This window comes from Trematomus bernacchii, unplaced genomic scaffold (genome assembly GCF_902827165.1).
Source record: "Trematomus bernacchii unplaced genomic scaffold, fTreBer1.1, whole genome shotgun sequence".
Lineage (NCBI taxonomy): Eukaryota > Metazoa > Chordata > Actinopteri > Perciformes > Nototheniidae > Trematomus > Trematomus bernacchii.
In genome coordinates this window covers 521,699-536,389 of record NW_022988098.1, presented here as the reverse complement: position 1 = coordinate 536,389, position 14,691 = coordinate 521,699, and the positions used below count along the sequence as shown (strand labels likewise).

At 40.3% G+C, this 14,691-nt stretch overlaps 2 protein-coding genes across 2 annotated transcripts in view; one reads left to right on the top strand and one right to left on the bottom strand.

The window, feature by feature from the left end:
• The first annotated feature begins 2,319 nt into the window (after window positions 1-2,319).
• Window positions 2,320-7,011, top strand: glrx (glutaredoxin (thioltransferase)). Its single transcript, XM_034121864.1, has 3 exons — window positions 2,320-2,600; window positions 3,786-3,917; window positions 6,602-7,011. The coding sequence occupies exons 1-2, from the start codon at window positions 2,394-2,396 to the stop codon at window positions 3,897-3,899; spliced, it is 321 nt and encodes a 106-aa protein (XP_033977755.1). The 5' UTR covers window positions 2,320-2,393; the 3' UTR covers window positions 3,900-3,917; window positions 6,602-7,011.
• rhobtb3 (Rho related BTB domain containing 3) overlaps window positions 6,602-14,691 on the bottom strand; it is a 25,941-nt gene continuing 17,851 nt past the window's right edge. The window contains exons 8-12 of the mRNA XM_034121865.1: window positions 14,354-14,459; window positions 13,142-13,315; window positions 8,163-8,329; window positions 7,796-7,892; window positions 6,602-6,734 (exon numbers count right to left, since the gene is read on the bottom strand). Of these exons, the coding sequence (XP_033977756.1) occupies window positions 6,616-6,734; window positions 7,796-7,892; window positions 8,163-8,329; window positions 13,142-13,315; window positions 14,354-14,459 (663 nt within the window). The 3' untranslated portion in view covers window positions 6,602-6,615. The remainder of the gene's footprint in view (window positions 6,735-7,795; window positions 7,893-8,162; window positions 8,330-13,141; window positions 13,316-14,353; window positions 14,460-14,691) is intronic.

Here is a 14,691-nt window from a genome sequence, read left to right as displayed (position 1 = left end):
TGATTGATTTTGCTGACTTATAACTTAAAGGTGGGGTAGGTAATTTTGGAGAAACCAGCTTGAGTGCGCTAGAATTTGAAAATACACAGCCGGAAAAAATATGCCACTTCCTTACAGAGCCCCTCCAACACACACGAACGCGCACATGACCAATGAGGGCACGAGATAAGTTTGTGCACAGATGGAAGGCTGACAGGCAGGTAGGCCATCCAGTTATTTTAGCCGGGCCGGCTCAGATGATTGGTCGTGCTTTTTACAGTACTACGGCTTCCACAGATGAAATGTTTTTATGTATTTATTGTCAAAGCATTTCATATATTCATTGCTATCGGGATGTTAAGAGCATTCCATGGAATATAACAAAAAGTGTTTCTGAGATAAATTACATACCCCACCTTTAACTTATGAGTCAATATACATCACCTCTAGTGAGGGGCCCAGCCCTTCGTATATTTTTCTCTATGTGGCCCTCGGTAAAAAAAGTTTGGACACCCCTGCTTTAAACAGTCACTGCTCAACATGGAAAACGAATCATACTTTAAGTCTTCACGCTATCCTCTTTAACACATTTTATTGGTGAACTAGGACAGGTTTTACCTTCAAAACAGGTCTTTACTAGGTGACTAAAATAATATGTATCTTCACTTACCTTTGCTTGCACCAGCTTGAGCTGCATCCCACATTTTGTATCTTTCAGTCTCTCCTGAATTAGGGCCGGAGTGGCTGAAGGCCTGAGGGCCCCTAAAACCCCCAGGTTCCTGCATGTATTGGTCATTTGATTAATTAAATTTTTGCTAGGGAATTTGTTCTCCTTCAGTGCATTATCACTGTAGGCCAGATTTGGGACAATGGCTAATCTGGTGTGACCCTTTCCTGTGTCAAATAGCTTTATTTGAGTTTATATTGTCCTCACATCCATTCAACATGGGACGGAAGTTTGGAGGTTATGAACTCATAAACTGGTATCCTGAGCCTTGGTAGTATTATTAAGTAGTATATCTCACTTTATTACGCGCCTTAGGTAAATGCTCGAATCTGATTGGTCAATTTGGAAATTCCGGGTTGTTACTTTTAGTTAACAGAGAGTTGCTAACGAGGAACATGACCGTTGCTAAGGAGGATAAGGGACTGTGTGCAGACCATAGACTGTATATATAAAGGTGCAGACATCAATCCGCAGAAAGAATTCTGTTAAATGTAACGTCAGCTGTGGACAATTATTATTCATTTATATTTGTAGAGAGCAAAACACTTTAGATTCATGATGTCTAAAAGGTCTGCAGTAAAGAGAAGAAAAACAGTGCAAGAGAAGTAAAGAGGATCAAAGAAAGCGCTTGATGTTAGAGAAATCAAAAGAAATAGACTGACAGGAAGTCAACACTAATGGGTTTGGACTCTTGACTTGTTGACAGTTTGATGGAAAATAAACTGTGAACAGACTTGGACAGTTACAGAAACCCTCGATCAGTGCTGCCCCCATTTTAAGACGCTGTCGCCTCAATTCCAGGCACATCTACACAGCTGTACAGTCCATTCTTTATTATGAAAATCATTTTAATCAATATTTTGAGTCAAGTCGTTGGTCTATTTTTAATACATACACAGCCATGTAATAATAAACCTCCATGGTGATGCAACATCCTGATCACCATGTTGGAGTTGTTTTTCATTAACGGCCGCCTTGCTACACATTAATCCTTACTTAGTGGTGGAAGAAGTACTTCAGTAAAAATAGAAATACTACAGTGTAAAAATACTCGGTTACAAGTAAAAGTCCTGCATTTAAAATCTTACTTAAAAGTCCAAAAATAATGGCATCAAAATATACTTAAAGTACTAAAAGTAAAAGTACTTGTTATGCATGTCCCGTTTTAGAATCACATATTAAATTACTGGATTATTATTATTTGTAGTTACTTTATATAATGCTGCTGGATATCTTAACCAATAACTATGTATCATAGTTTATTTATTTGTGTATTTATATTTTGTTTTATTTTATAATCTGAATCTGTAAAGTATCAAGTTTTGTCAAATACATTTAGTAGAGTAAAAAGTACAATATGTAGTATAGTAAAGTATAAAGTAGCATAAAACAAATTAGTACCTTGAAATCGTACTTAAGTACAGTACTTGAGTAAATGTACTTCACTACAAAACACCACTGCCCTTACTCATCAATTAAAGCTTAAAAGTATTATTAGACCCCATGACCACTGCAGACCCTCCCCCAAAGTCCTTCACATGCAGAGTGTGTACTGTCTCTTTAAGAAGGAGGACCCTGCCTCTGACGTCATCCTCCTGAACACCATAATTGACCAAAGGAAGAGCGATCATCTTTGTTCTTGATTTCACTTTTCATCTTCTGTCCACTTCTACCCAGCGACTGAAAAATGGCGCAGCAGTTTGTGCAGACCAAAATTAAAGGAGACAAAGTGGTGCTTTTTATTAAGCCCACGTGCTCGTACTGCGTTACGGCCAAAGACGTGTTGTCCAAGTATAAATTCAAGCCGGGACATTTGGAGTGCATTGATATAAGTGGCCGCACCGACATGGACAACATGCAGCAGTACTTCCTGGAACTCACCGGAGCCCGCACGGTAAACACGAGCTGCTTTGTCATTGTTTGAACAACGCAAGTGTCACTTTAAAACCCGGGAAACACCACAGTTTACACGTGTTTATCTTATAAAGTCAGTGTGCCTAATTGAGGAAAAAAGGTTTTTAACATACACATCATAGACTTCATGGTTTCAAACTAACGGGATGCCGTAGTAGCCTTGTTGTCTATATTAGCTGTGATGAATATGTTAACACTTCTGATTAATTCCCTGTTTTTGACTACGTTTAATCCATTGACGATTCAGTACTGGGAGATCAATAAGGGAGTCTCCCAGATGCGGCAACACAACCCACTAGCCTCACTTACATGTTTGTAGCAACATTACATCATGAAGATCCAATATGTCTGATCAAAGAATAATGGTCAGCTTTTGAAAACATGGTTTAAACCTATGTGTGTCTGCATGGAAACAATGAATCATGTTACAGTTATATATGCAGTGGTGGAAGATGCAGAAGAATGACCAGGCCTATTACTACTCTCAAAATACTCCAAATACCACTAAAATAACTCAAAACTATGCTCCCTGTACTAGTATAAATGATCGCAAGATTATTATGACTCATGCATTTATTTTAAAGCAGACTGTGTCTACAACTACAACTATAGATTACTGTCTTTTTATTATAATATATTTTAAAGCCTAATGATCCACATCTTTCATACATTTTTAATTGTAATTCAAATGTTTCAATTTCATTTATAATAATTAAACACACTCTTCCTAATTTTTGACTTTCTTCTAATAGCTTCTTTAAGCCGGCTATTCAGTGTAGTGTCAGCATTCACACTGCAATTTCTTTAAAAATATTTAGTCATGCACTGTTTGGTGTGGAAACAGAAAGTGACAAAGTCCCAGCACAACCACTAATGGCTTCGAGTGACATCATCAATGTGTGTCGTTGCCCAACCTGTACTACAAACCTCCAAATGACTCCAAATAGTAATCAGAAAATCAGCAAATATTCATACTTGAGCAGCTGGAACCATCCAAATGTTGCCGATTTATTTTTCTGTCATTATACATTAAGATATGTTAAAGGAATTGATGGTAGAAAAAAAGGTCTTGTTATCTTCATAGACTCTATGCACAACACAAAAAATCGATGCCTGCATATTTACCAGTTGCATCCCTGTTTCTCGTGTATCGATTTGAATGTAGGTCCCACGGGTGTTCATCGGAGAGGAGTGTATCGGAGGCGGCAGCGACGTGACGGCGCTGCATCAGAGCGGCAAACTGGAGAGCATGCTGCAGTCTATTGGAGCCCTGCAGTGACCCGCTGCACTCCTCCAGGTACAACACACACACACATACTCGTATAGTGAAAAAAGGGTTAACAGCTAAGCCTTTGCAATAGCAGGGAAGCAAAAGGAGGTAGGTGTTGCCCCTCAGAAAGTGATTAAGAGCCTAAATTAGAAGCCGTAAACTCTCATTAGGGTGGGAATAAATAAATTATAGGAAATAAGACGCCCGAGGTGGTGCTCAAAGAGATAAGAAGTAATTGCTTAGTGGTAAATCTGCTCCAGGACCACACCGTTTTAAATCCTGATTGAAATGAGCAGATGGGGGATAAATTAAAGGAAGCCCCTGAATGATTGAGCGAGGAGGCAGAGTGACTGCAGAAGATTTTCAGCCATACAAGATTTTGACACTTGTTATAATTAGATAAGAGTTTATGAGATTGGCAGTATAATGGCCTGACTCAAAGGCAAAGGCTAGTCAAGTTATTTTCTGCCAGTCCATCGCTGTCTGTCATGTCTTTAAGCATCTTCACAGCACAAAGGACTGGCTGTGATCTCCTAATCCGACCTAATCTAATCTTGAAAGACATCATGTAGTCTGATCCTACCAACATCATCAAACCAGAAAATGAGACATTTATTTTAGAAGAATGATGTTCATCTCTCTGAAAGCGTATTAGGGCTAATGGGTTAAAATGGTTAACAAATAGTTGTTATTATGGCGCTGGAGAAGGGTAGTAGTATTAAAAAAAATTTAAAAAAAAGAAAAAAAAAAGTGGTTCATCAACAATGAAAAAACCCACACATTTGAAATAAAACGTTTTTTTCCAAAGAACTACAACTTGAAGAGGCCCTATTATGCTTTTTGGGGTTTCCCCTTCCCTTTAGTGTGTTATTTTTGGTGGAGTTTCTCTCCCACACACGTTATGTTTTGTATTTGAACCTGTCAGCAATCTGACTACAAAACAGGTGGATTTTCTAGAGGCAAGAGGAGGGAGACGCAGAATGAGTTCTGCCAAATAAAATACAAACACAGCAGAGTGCAAACATGGATCAAGTCTGTGATGTTGTTCATTCTAAAACATGTCTTTATTTAAAGTCAGACGTCTGTACAACCCCAGCCCCCACTGAGTGCAGCGCTGGAGTACACATGTTTACAGTCCACTCTTCCTGCTGTTATTTACTCATTTCTTTTTAGGAGTAGATTAGGATTGATGTGACTTATTAGTGGAATTAAAGTTGATGTTCCTGTTGTGATGCAGCAGCAGTACTATCTACAGTACTATACTAACAGCCTGCTGCTACTTCTCTGCTAAAGTACCCGATATAAATACTATTACATACTGTTTAATTACTGTTAAGGACTAATCTACTGAATAAAAAATAGCTGCAAAATGTCACAATTGATTTTTCATTTTGTTGAAGGTCATTCTGACATAAGTTGCCGTCTTCTTGTCCCCCCCATGTTTTTTTTATATATAATCATGCACCTTTGTTAAGTAAATACCAGCGAAACAGCAGACTGTAAAATAGCGAGACCCTCTACTCCGAATGTAAAAAAAAAAGCATGTCATAATTATGTCCACATACAGTTTAGTTTACAAAAATAATAATTTGCAGCACCAATAAATCATATTCTCGGTATGATTAAAAACAACCCCTCAAATAAGAAAAATAGGATCAAATAAATATTGTTATCCATCCAGAGGCATTGTGGTTTTTAGTGTTCCAACGTATGTTCATGATATGGTTGCTTTTCCTAAATTTGTATGTAAATGCTACAAAAGGCTTGTTTGTATTAATGAGACAGACCATTATCAGGTGTTATTGCAAATAGAAAGGGAATACTGTCAACATCATTTCATTTGAACCTGCTAAGGAAGTGGTACGAGCTTACAGGGTTTCAATGAAAGTTATACATTTGTTACTGTCCTAAATGTATTGTAACTTTTGATACAGGCAATATGTAGTTAAATTAAAATGACATTTCAAGTCTTTTCTAAATAAAAAATATAAGGGCCTCTTTTGACGGACAACGACCGAAATGTATTCTCTTTTTAAAATGTTAAGAAAAGTCAGAGTCAGTCCGACAGTGATCTGAGATAATCTGAATAAGCAAATTGTGATTAAATTGGTCCTGCTGGTCTGATAAAGGGCGTCCTGACAGACTACAGATGGAGATGACTCACTTTCTCTCTTGATGTACGTCACCGCTCGGCTAAAATACTGATCGAGCCACAGAGAAGTTCAAGGCTCGGGAAATATTTCACTTTTAGGGACATAAATGCATCATGGGCCATGTTCATTTCTCCAGCGTACAGATGATAGTCCAACATCCTCCGAGTAGTGGAACAGTTTCCTTCCTGCAACGATCCCGGCAAGTTTTCCAACAGATGTGCGGTCGTTTAATAATTATTGTGTAATTCTGTGTCTTTTGTAGAAATCCTCAGCTAATGTAAATATAATCTTTCACAGAGCCTCTGGTCATGTTTAATATTGGGGTTTGAGGCATTTTGTCTTGCACATGATAGTAAAGTCATTCATTAAAGGATGCGCAGCCATTCCTTCAGGGGGAGGAGAGGCGTGTCACCGCTCCACAAAGCGTCCTATTGGTTAAGAAGTCTGATGACGACAGCAACAATGTCTCTCACTGTCAGCCTTTCATCCAGCAGAACAAGTCAGTTCCTCCACGTGATGAGTGTCACTGATTCTCTTCTCTCCTCCCTCTTGCTTCAGGCATCCAGGTGAGGTCACATGACTATGCAGCGGGACTTGCGTAGCTTGCGTCTCCTCTGCTGGTACTCGCTGAGCTCCTGCAGGTAGCCTCTGGACGGCCAGCGTAGCCTCTCCACCTGCTCCCGCTCCTCCTCTGGAAACACAACAACATAGAAACTGTAACCTCCTGCAAACACATCTCAATCATTACTACAATATTTACTGTTCCTGACACATACATTACTCACACTAACAGCATAACACCTTGGATTGTTTCCAATTCAGTTTACACCAACAAGCTACAGAGGATTAGCGGTGATCGATTACTCTGGCCTTTACTTCTCCTGTGCCCTTAAGTACCCGTCCAATGACCTTAAAGGATTATTGTGTGTTTGACTGATGATGATAATAAAATGTGCTTCTGTCACTAACCTGTGTGATGTTGCTGTTTAACTGCTTCTATTAAATACATATGACTATAATAACTGAGAAGCAGTTATTATGTAACTCAAGCATAAACTTATAGTATAAGCATACTATAAGGATGCATTATTCAGAGGGGCTGACAGCTCACAGTGTCATCCATAAACCCTGCCATATTGTGCTGCAGTGCAACAAATCCAAACATAATTCTGGTTATCAGGCTACCTTCTTTTAGCACTTTTATTAGAGAAAGTGGGACATTTTCTTACATTTACTGTGAGAAAAACAACAGATGCTTCACAGCCTGAAGGCGTTTGGACTTAATTATTATTTTAAATGGTAGAAATCAGCTGTTTAATGTTTCTATCATTCTCTTCAGCAATTTAAGTGTGCACAACCGTCACAAGGCTTGTTTGATATTAAAATACATTCTTTTTTTTCTGGGGACAGCAGTCTGAATCACAAAATATACTTCACAACACTAAATCAGTTTTATGTACTCTGCTGTACAAAGATTTTTGTTTTAGAAATGTAACTGTGCATTTTGGGAGAGGTATAGAGTGTAAACGCAAGAGCAATGAAACATATCAGGAGGAGACACGAGAGAAAATATCATATAAAAATGAAAAGGTTGCTCAAATAAAACAGATTCTCCTCAAATCTAGTCATAAGGGCCTCGTATTATCTACTATATATATTCACTCCTGTGTTGTGGGGGAATCAGGGACTAACCTGTCACCTTGTGATTGCTTTGATACAATTTACTACATTTAAAAAACATCCCACACTGACCTGAGAGCTCCAGGAAGTCAGGTTTGTGACTGAAGATCAGGTAGTTGTTGGCGATAAAGTGAAGGAGCCAGATGTACAGCTGCTCTGCATTGTGGCACTGAAAACCCAAACACACACAAATAACAATCACTCTCTTAAGAATTCATGCTTTTGGACAGATAATCATGAATATCTGTTGCACATGGATTCCTACAGCTAAAAGATGAATTGCTCCAGAAAAAAGCATTTGGCTGAAGTTGCTTTTTTCTTGTGGCTGAAGTAAATGTCGCATCATCATGAAGAAGTAATCAGTTTACACAGCAATATGGCGTCTGCTGCAGGTCTTCTAATGCTCTCCATTCATCCTTAAATTCAAAGCCGTACTGACCTTTGCTCGGCGGAGGAGTCTGATCACGCTGATGCCCGTCGACGACAGCTCTCTACTGGGCATGCTCTGAAGGTAGGCGCACACACACACCTCACACAGGTGCTGCAGACGCTTCACCTGGTACATCTCGGCACACACCAGCACGGCCATGGCCTGCAGCACACTGGCTGCGCGCACACACACACACACACACACACACACACACACACACACACACACACACACACACACACACACACACACACACACACACACACACACACACACGTTACACTGCTGAAACATCATGTAGAGAACAGTTTATTCCACATTTATACGATAGCCTGACACGTTTTAAGAGTTTAGTCCCCCAGAGGAAAGCTAAGGCTTAAACGCTCCCTGAAGTAAAGTAGGTGTTTTTACGATTATTGCTCAATATGTGTTTGCAAATGAGCCACACTGGGATTGCCTTGAGAAGCTTTAAACTACCCTATAGTTATACAATGATTTAGTTTGTCTATTTCACACATGCTGCTTTCAACATCCAGCAGCACCTTACATGAGAATGTTACAAAGCCCTGAAAGATCTGTATTCATTAATACTTATTAATATATTATGTATGTGAAAGCTTGCTTCTAGTGACAAACTATTAGCGGCTTTCAGCTCGTTTTCCTAGTTTTACACCCAACAACTTTGCAGTTTTGTTTCACTCTCACTGCTTTCACAAGTTGCATTTCCAGTACAAGCAGCAAGCTGTTCTGAGCTAAAGGTTTGAAAAACCCACCATGCCTCAGAGAGAGGGTTAGCGATAAGGCTGCTGAATATAGTGGAACATTAAGCAGCTAAAGAGCCAGATATTAATTTCACGAGTTATCAAAACACTTTTATTAATGGCATTATCTTGAGATAACAAGTTTCTTTTTTAGCTATCTCAATAAAAACAAACTTTGTTATCTCAAGATATCAATTCAATCAATCCGTTATCACAAGAAAACAATTGTTATTAATACTTTCAATGTTTAACCGAGACCAGGAGTGCCGTGCCTTACTGTAGATGCAGCTCGACAACTCTAGCAACACATTTAAAGGTGGGGTAGGTAAGTTTGAGAAACCGGCTCGAGATACACTTTTTGTTATATTACATGGAATGCTCTTAACATCCCGATAGCAATGAATATCTGAAGTGCTTTGACAAAAAATCCATAAAAAAATGTCATCTGTGGAAGCCGTAATACTGTAAAAAGTACGACCAATCATCTGAGCCGGCCCGGCTAAAATAACTGGATGGCCTACCTGCCTGTCAGCTTTCCATCTGTGCACAAACTTATCTCGTGCCCTCATTGGTCATGTGCGCGTTCGTGTGTGTTGGAGGAGGGGCTCTATAAGGAAGTGGCAGATTTTTTCCGGCTGTGTATTTTCAAATTCTAGCACACTCGAGCTGGTTTCTCAAACTTACCTACCCCACCTTTAAGATAAAAATGTCAGTTTAGGAGTACCCATTATTTATCAAGCATCCAATTTTATTCAAATCCAGGTCTACCACGGCAGGAGCTGCATTTTTTTTTGTGTTAGAGAAAATATCTCTATAATAATTAAGTCATAAATTGCAGATTTATGCCTTCACTTACTTTTCTGTTATTAATCCCTCAGACAGTCCCCATCTTGAAGACGGACATCCTGATTTCGTGAGAGAACTAGTTGTTTTCTTGTTATAAAAGATACCCTTATCTTAAAAAATTGGCCTTTTGTTTTACTGAGAAGGGCATTAGAAAAAAAATGTAGACGTTTTTGGCTTCACAGAAAACAGCTAAAAGGAGAGTAAACTGTTAACCAATAGCACTTAAATATTGTTTACAATAAGGGGTCTATCTGTTTTAAAACTAGCCCTAGAAGTAATACTGACACAAACCTTAAATCACAAAACAAGAATAGTATTAAGTATTCATGACTTTATACTTGTGTGTTATTTTATATCTACTCCAACAGTCTTCTTTCAGTCTCTAAGATTGAACACCAGTTTGATGGACCCGCCTGATTTAATGGAAATCCCTTTTTAAAACCACACCATTTCTTAGATTAAAAGACACATTATAATCACACAGACTCAATCTTAATAGCTCAGTGTCAAATCTGTGAGTCAGTGAAAACAGCAGATACATCATTTCCTGTTGCTCTTTCCAAGCTGTCAAATGACGTCCTTAAAAGCAAACGTCAAACAAGTAACGTCACTCCTCTTACGTAACGTCAGAATGTCAAATGAAATGACTCCTGATGTGACTTCATTCAGTCAAACACCGTCTTTCGCTTGCTCCGACAAACACTGATTCTCTGCACACACTGCACAGTCATCCAAACACAGAAGAAAGCAGTGGAAATGTATTCTACTATCACACACCATGTACAGGATTCACCATATTCCTCCTCCTTTGATTCCACCCCCTCAGTTTTAGTCGCTGCTGGTGGAGTTACCTTGGGTTGACCTTGAGCGCTGAGCTCTTACATAACAGTGCAGCAGCCTCTGGAGCTGCTTCATTCCTTTAATTTCCTGTTCACATGATTCAACCTGAAGCTGTATCTCTGCAAACAGCAGGCTCACCCTCCCTGCTCCTAAGCTGCATCTCACGGGTTGCTTGTTGAAGGATTTCCATGATTATTTTTCATCAAAACATCTCATTCTTCAAAATAATGGGATTGCCAGTTCTCTCTCAGTAGCTGGTTTTTCTGAATGGATTATTCCGAGCTTTTTTTATTGTCCATTCAGCCGCTTCGTTATATAAGAGTACAGGAAGAAAAGATGACAGACAGTGTTGTGATTAAATCTGTAATTGTTAGTTTAAAGTTTGAAGGCTTTATCTATTAATTAGGGGTCGTAATGGATTGCTTTTAGTGCCTTTTTGAACCTGTAATCATCTGTTGTTGGGAGGCTCGATCCAAGCAGGACTACAGTTACTTGTGATGTCACAATGGACACACACAGTCACACACACACACACACACACACACACACACACACACACACACACACACACACACACACACACAACACACACCACACACACACACACACACACACACACACACACACACACACACACACACACACACACACACACACACACACACACACACACACCACACACACACACACACACACACACACACACACACACACACACACACACACACACACACACACAGCCCCTTTAAGCATGACTGCATAAGCTTGTCATTCAGAGCTGCATTAAGTCATCTTGCATCACTAGGGGCAGAAAAACTCCAAAATAAACACAACAAGAACCCTTTTTTTCATATTAAGCTCATCCAGTTGTTTTAGCTAAGCTCTTAACAAATAGTCAGCAGACACAAAGCAAAGCAATACAATGGAGTCCCTTTGGTCAGTATAGTCACTGGCATTTCTAAAAAGTCTTGGGGGTTTCTGTCTTTTACCGTGACTCTAAGCAATTTCGTCACCGGACAGGAAGCAAACAATCTAGTGTGTAAGTCTGTGGAGTGAAAACTGCTATTATCTTGTTTGTCTGGGTGAAAACAACAAGCTAAAAATGGCCAAAGATGCTCAGAGCTGTTGATTTTCAGAGGGATCAAGCAAAACAGGGAAAGCTACAAGTACATTGTGGAGAGGAGGTGCAACAGTTTGTTACATGGAGGTATCCTTCATCTGGATACAGTGACGGACTGGCTGGTACTGAAGTGGGCCGGTCGGATAGGCCACTAGCACTAACCCCCCCCCCCCCAGTAACAGAATTTACTTGCGGTAATTTAAGTGGGCCAGTCGAGAGTCCCGGGCTGATCTTTAGTCCCAGTCCGCCCCTGTCTGGATATATTGTTTTAGTTCCTTACGCAGAAAGGCTATCACTTAATTAGCATGAAAATACATATATATGAATTATGCCTATTCAGAACAAATCAACACAGTCTGATTTGGGGCTACAATTACAAGATATTTACTTATTGCTAAATTATATTACAAAGTATAATTTGATAAGGTGCCAACACATAATACACAAGGGGAGGCAACTTCTTTGAGGTGAAGAAACCTTGGGATGTGGTTTCCTAAAAAAAATCTCATGAATTTAAACGTTTTTTTATTGGAAATGTAATAATGAGTTATCTCCGTAAAATAATGTGTTACACTACAGTCACCCTTGTAACGCTTGATTCGCGGGTACAATACACATATGAATGAATGTATCTTCAAGGTTGTAGAAAGATAATGTCATCGCCTCCACCACCAGTGAATGATCAGCACTAATAACTTTTAAAAGGCATTGTACGCGGTGAAAGAAAAGTGACAACCACAACAACACGTTTGGGGCTGGGAGTTGGCACCGCGAAAAGCAGACGATGCCACGGGTTGATTTTGTCATCACTAATTCTAATTTAATTTGAAGCCTGCTGCTGTTCTCCGCGGGGCCCCCTCGAGACTGACACTGGCAGCATGTCGCAGTCACACAGATGGTTGATGGGACTTTTCATCTGCGCTTTTGTTTTGGGCTGCGCTTGGGGAGCGAGGCGGGAAAACACCGCCGTGCCGCTCTCAAGTGTTTCTGTAATGGTGCTTATTTCTGCGGTAAATTAAGAGGCCATCAAAGGTCCATTGTCCTTCAGACTGTGATGATGTTGGTCTGATCCATGTCAAGCAACTTTTATCTCAGTCACAAATCCATGACCTGTCTATTTAGAGATTTGATGCCTTATAAAACTCTATTTTTATTTACAGCAGCAGCCTGAGAGGGTAGTTATAGTGGAGTGAATGAATGACATGCTGACCGAGGGTTTCCCAGTTCAATCATCTCACGACTGTAATAAATCTGCTACGGGATTTAATTAGTCCACAACATAAAGAGGAAAGCAGGGACATTTCCTGACTATATTTAGGCCTCCCGTCGCAGTTTGTACATCCCATAAGGGCACCTAAACTGGCGACCTTTAAATGTAATTGTAACCCAGCAGTGGGGGTCACAGTGGGCAGTGAACTCACCAGGACAGCAGGAGTCAGTGTAGAGATACTCCAGGAAGGACAGGAAGGTGTCTGAGGAGACTCCGTGGATGGGCACCACTCGGCTCCGGGCCTCGGCATACTTCCCGCTGAACATGGCCGCCATGACGTCGCAGCGAGCCACCAGCACCGCTCGGTGGGCTGGCAACACACTCCCTAAAATCACACACACAAACACACACATGCAACATTTAGGTTTAGAATTTCATAGTAGCGTCCCTAAGTCCCAAAGAACTGCGAGAGGAAACGCCTGAGAGAATAAACAGTTTATAATTAATGTATTGAATCTTGAGTGACAGAAACAGAAAGCCTCTTTGATCTAATAATGTTTGGAGACGTTCACAAACCCATACAGATTTTGTATTATTTTCCACAAGCCAAACCCTTTGAAGGGGCCCCATTATGCTCAATTTCAGGTTCATATTTGTATCTTGTTCCTCTACTGTGACATGTTTAATGTTCTAAAAGCTCTTTATTTTTCTCCTACTGCCTGTGCTGCAGCACCTCTTTTCACCCTCTGTCTGAAACCAGAACCCAGTCTGCTCTGATTGGTTAGCTGGCCGGCTCTGTTGTGATTGGACAGTACTACAGGAAAGGGAAAAGGCCAAAAAGCATAATAGGGCCTCTTTAATATCACTGACACGTCTGTTTTCCCTCATTGCAGAAGTGTAGAGGTCAAACGTGACTCCATTTGGCTTTGGTTATGAGTGATGATCTCTTATAATGGGCCATTTAAATGAACAGGAAACCAAAGACATGTAAATCATCGGCACAAGTCCTGTTATTAAGTGCCATTAACAGCCAGTGACAGCTCCCAAAACATTACATTAGAAGGCTAGTGTGAAAAAATCGTAGAAGAAGCGTAAAATATTCTTGTAGACATTTGTCTCTGTGACCTCCATGAGTTTAACTCACAGCTCAGGGGTGCAAGAACACGAACGGCTCGCTGCACTTCTTATGAGATAAATATTGATTAGAAGAGGCCTTGGGAGATTATTTCTGGATTTCATCCTTTTAATAGAGAATTGGAAAAATCGCCCCTTGGACCATTCCTCTTTTAATTTGCCTCAAAATGTATGCCCAGACCCTGGACTGACATCATAACTCAATCAGGGCTAATTAAATGTGACCTTCCTCTGCGGTGTGACGGCGCATGCATTTGTGAACGTCTCCAACAGATAAGCCTTAGCCCACCTTGCACCATGAAGATGACGTCAGAGTAGAGAGGAGAATTGAAGAGGTTGACAAGAGTCTGGGGGCCGAGCTGAGCCTCCCTGGCGCTGGGGGTGTCCCTGGGGCCCTACACACACACAGAGAAGAAAAAGAAGCCAAAAGGAAAGTACAGAGAGAGTTTACATTCCTCTGCTGGATGTCAGGTACTAGTTAGCAGCTCATTTGCCATTCCATGCATGTATCCCACCTCCTCCGTTGAATACAAATGAACCCTCTGCCAGTCTTTCTTAGCGCTAACCCAAACATACTGCAATGCCAAGATCGACATGACGGGACGGGCTATTGCTGAGAACAGACTG

What these genes read in the sequence shown, in the direction of transcription:
- glrx (XM_034121864.1), top strand. Translation starts at nt 2,394, where the DNA reads ATGGCGCAGCAGTTTGTGCAGACCAAAATTAAAGGAGACAAAGTGGTG. An exon ending in AACTCACCGGAGCCCGCACG is followed by an intron (nt 2,601 to 3,785) that starts GTAAACACGAGC and finishes ATTTGAATGTAG; the next exon opens with GTCCCACGGGTGTTCATCGG.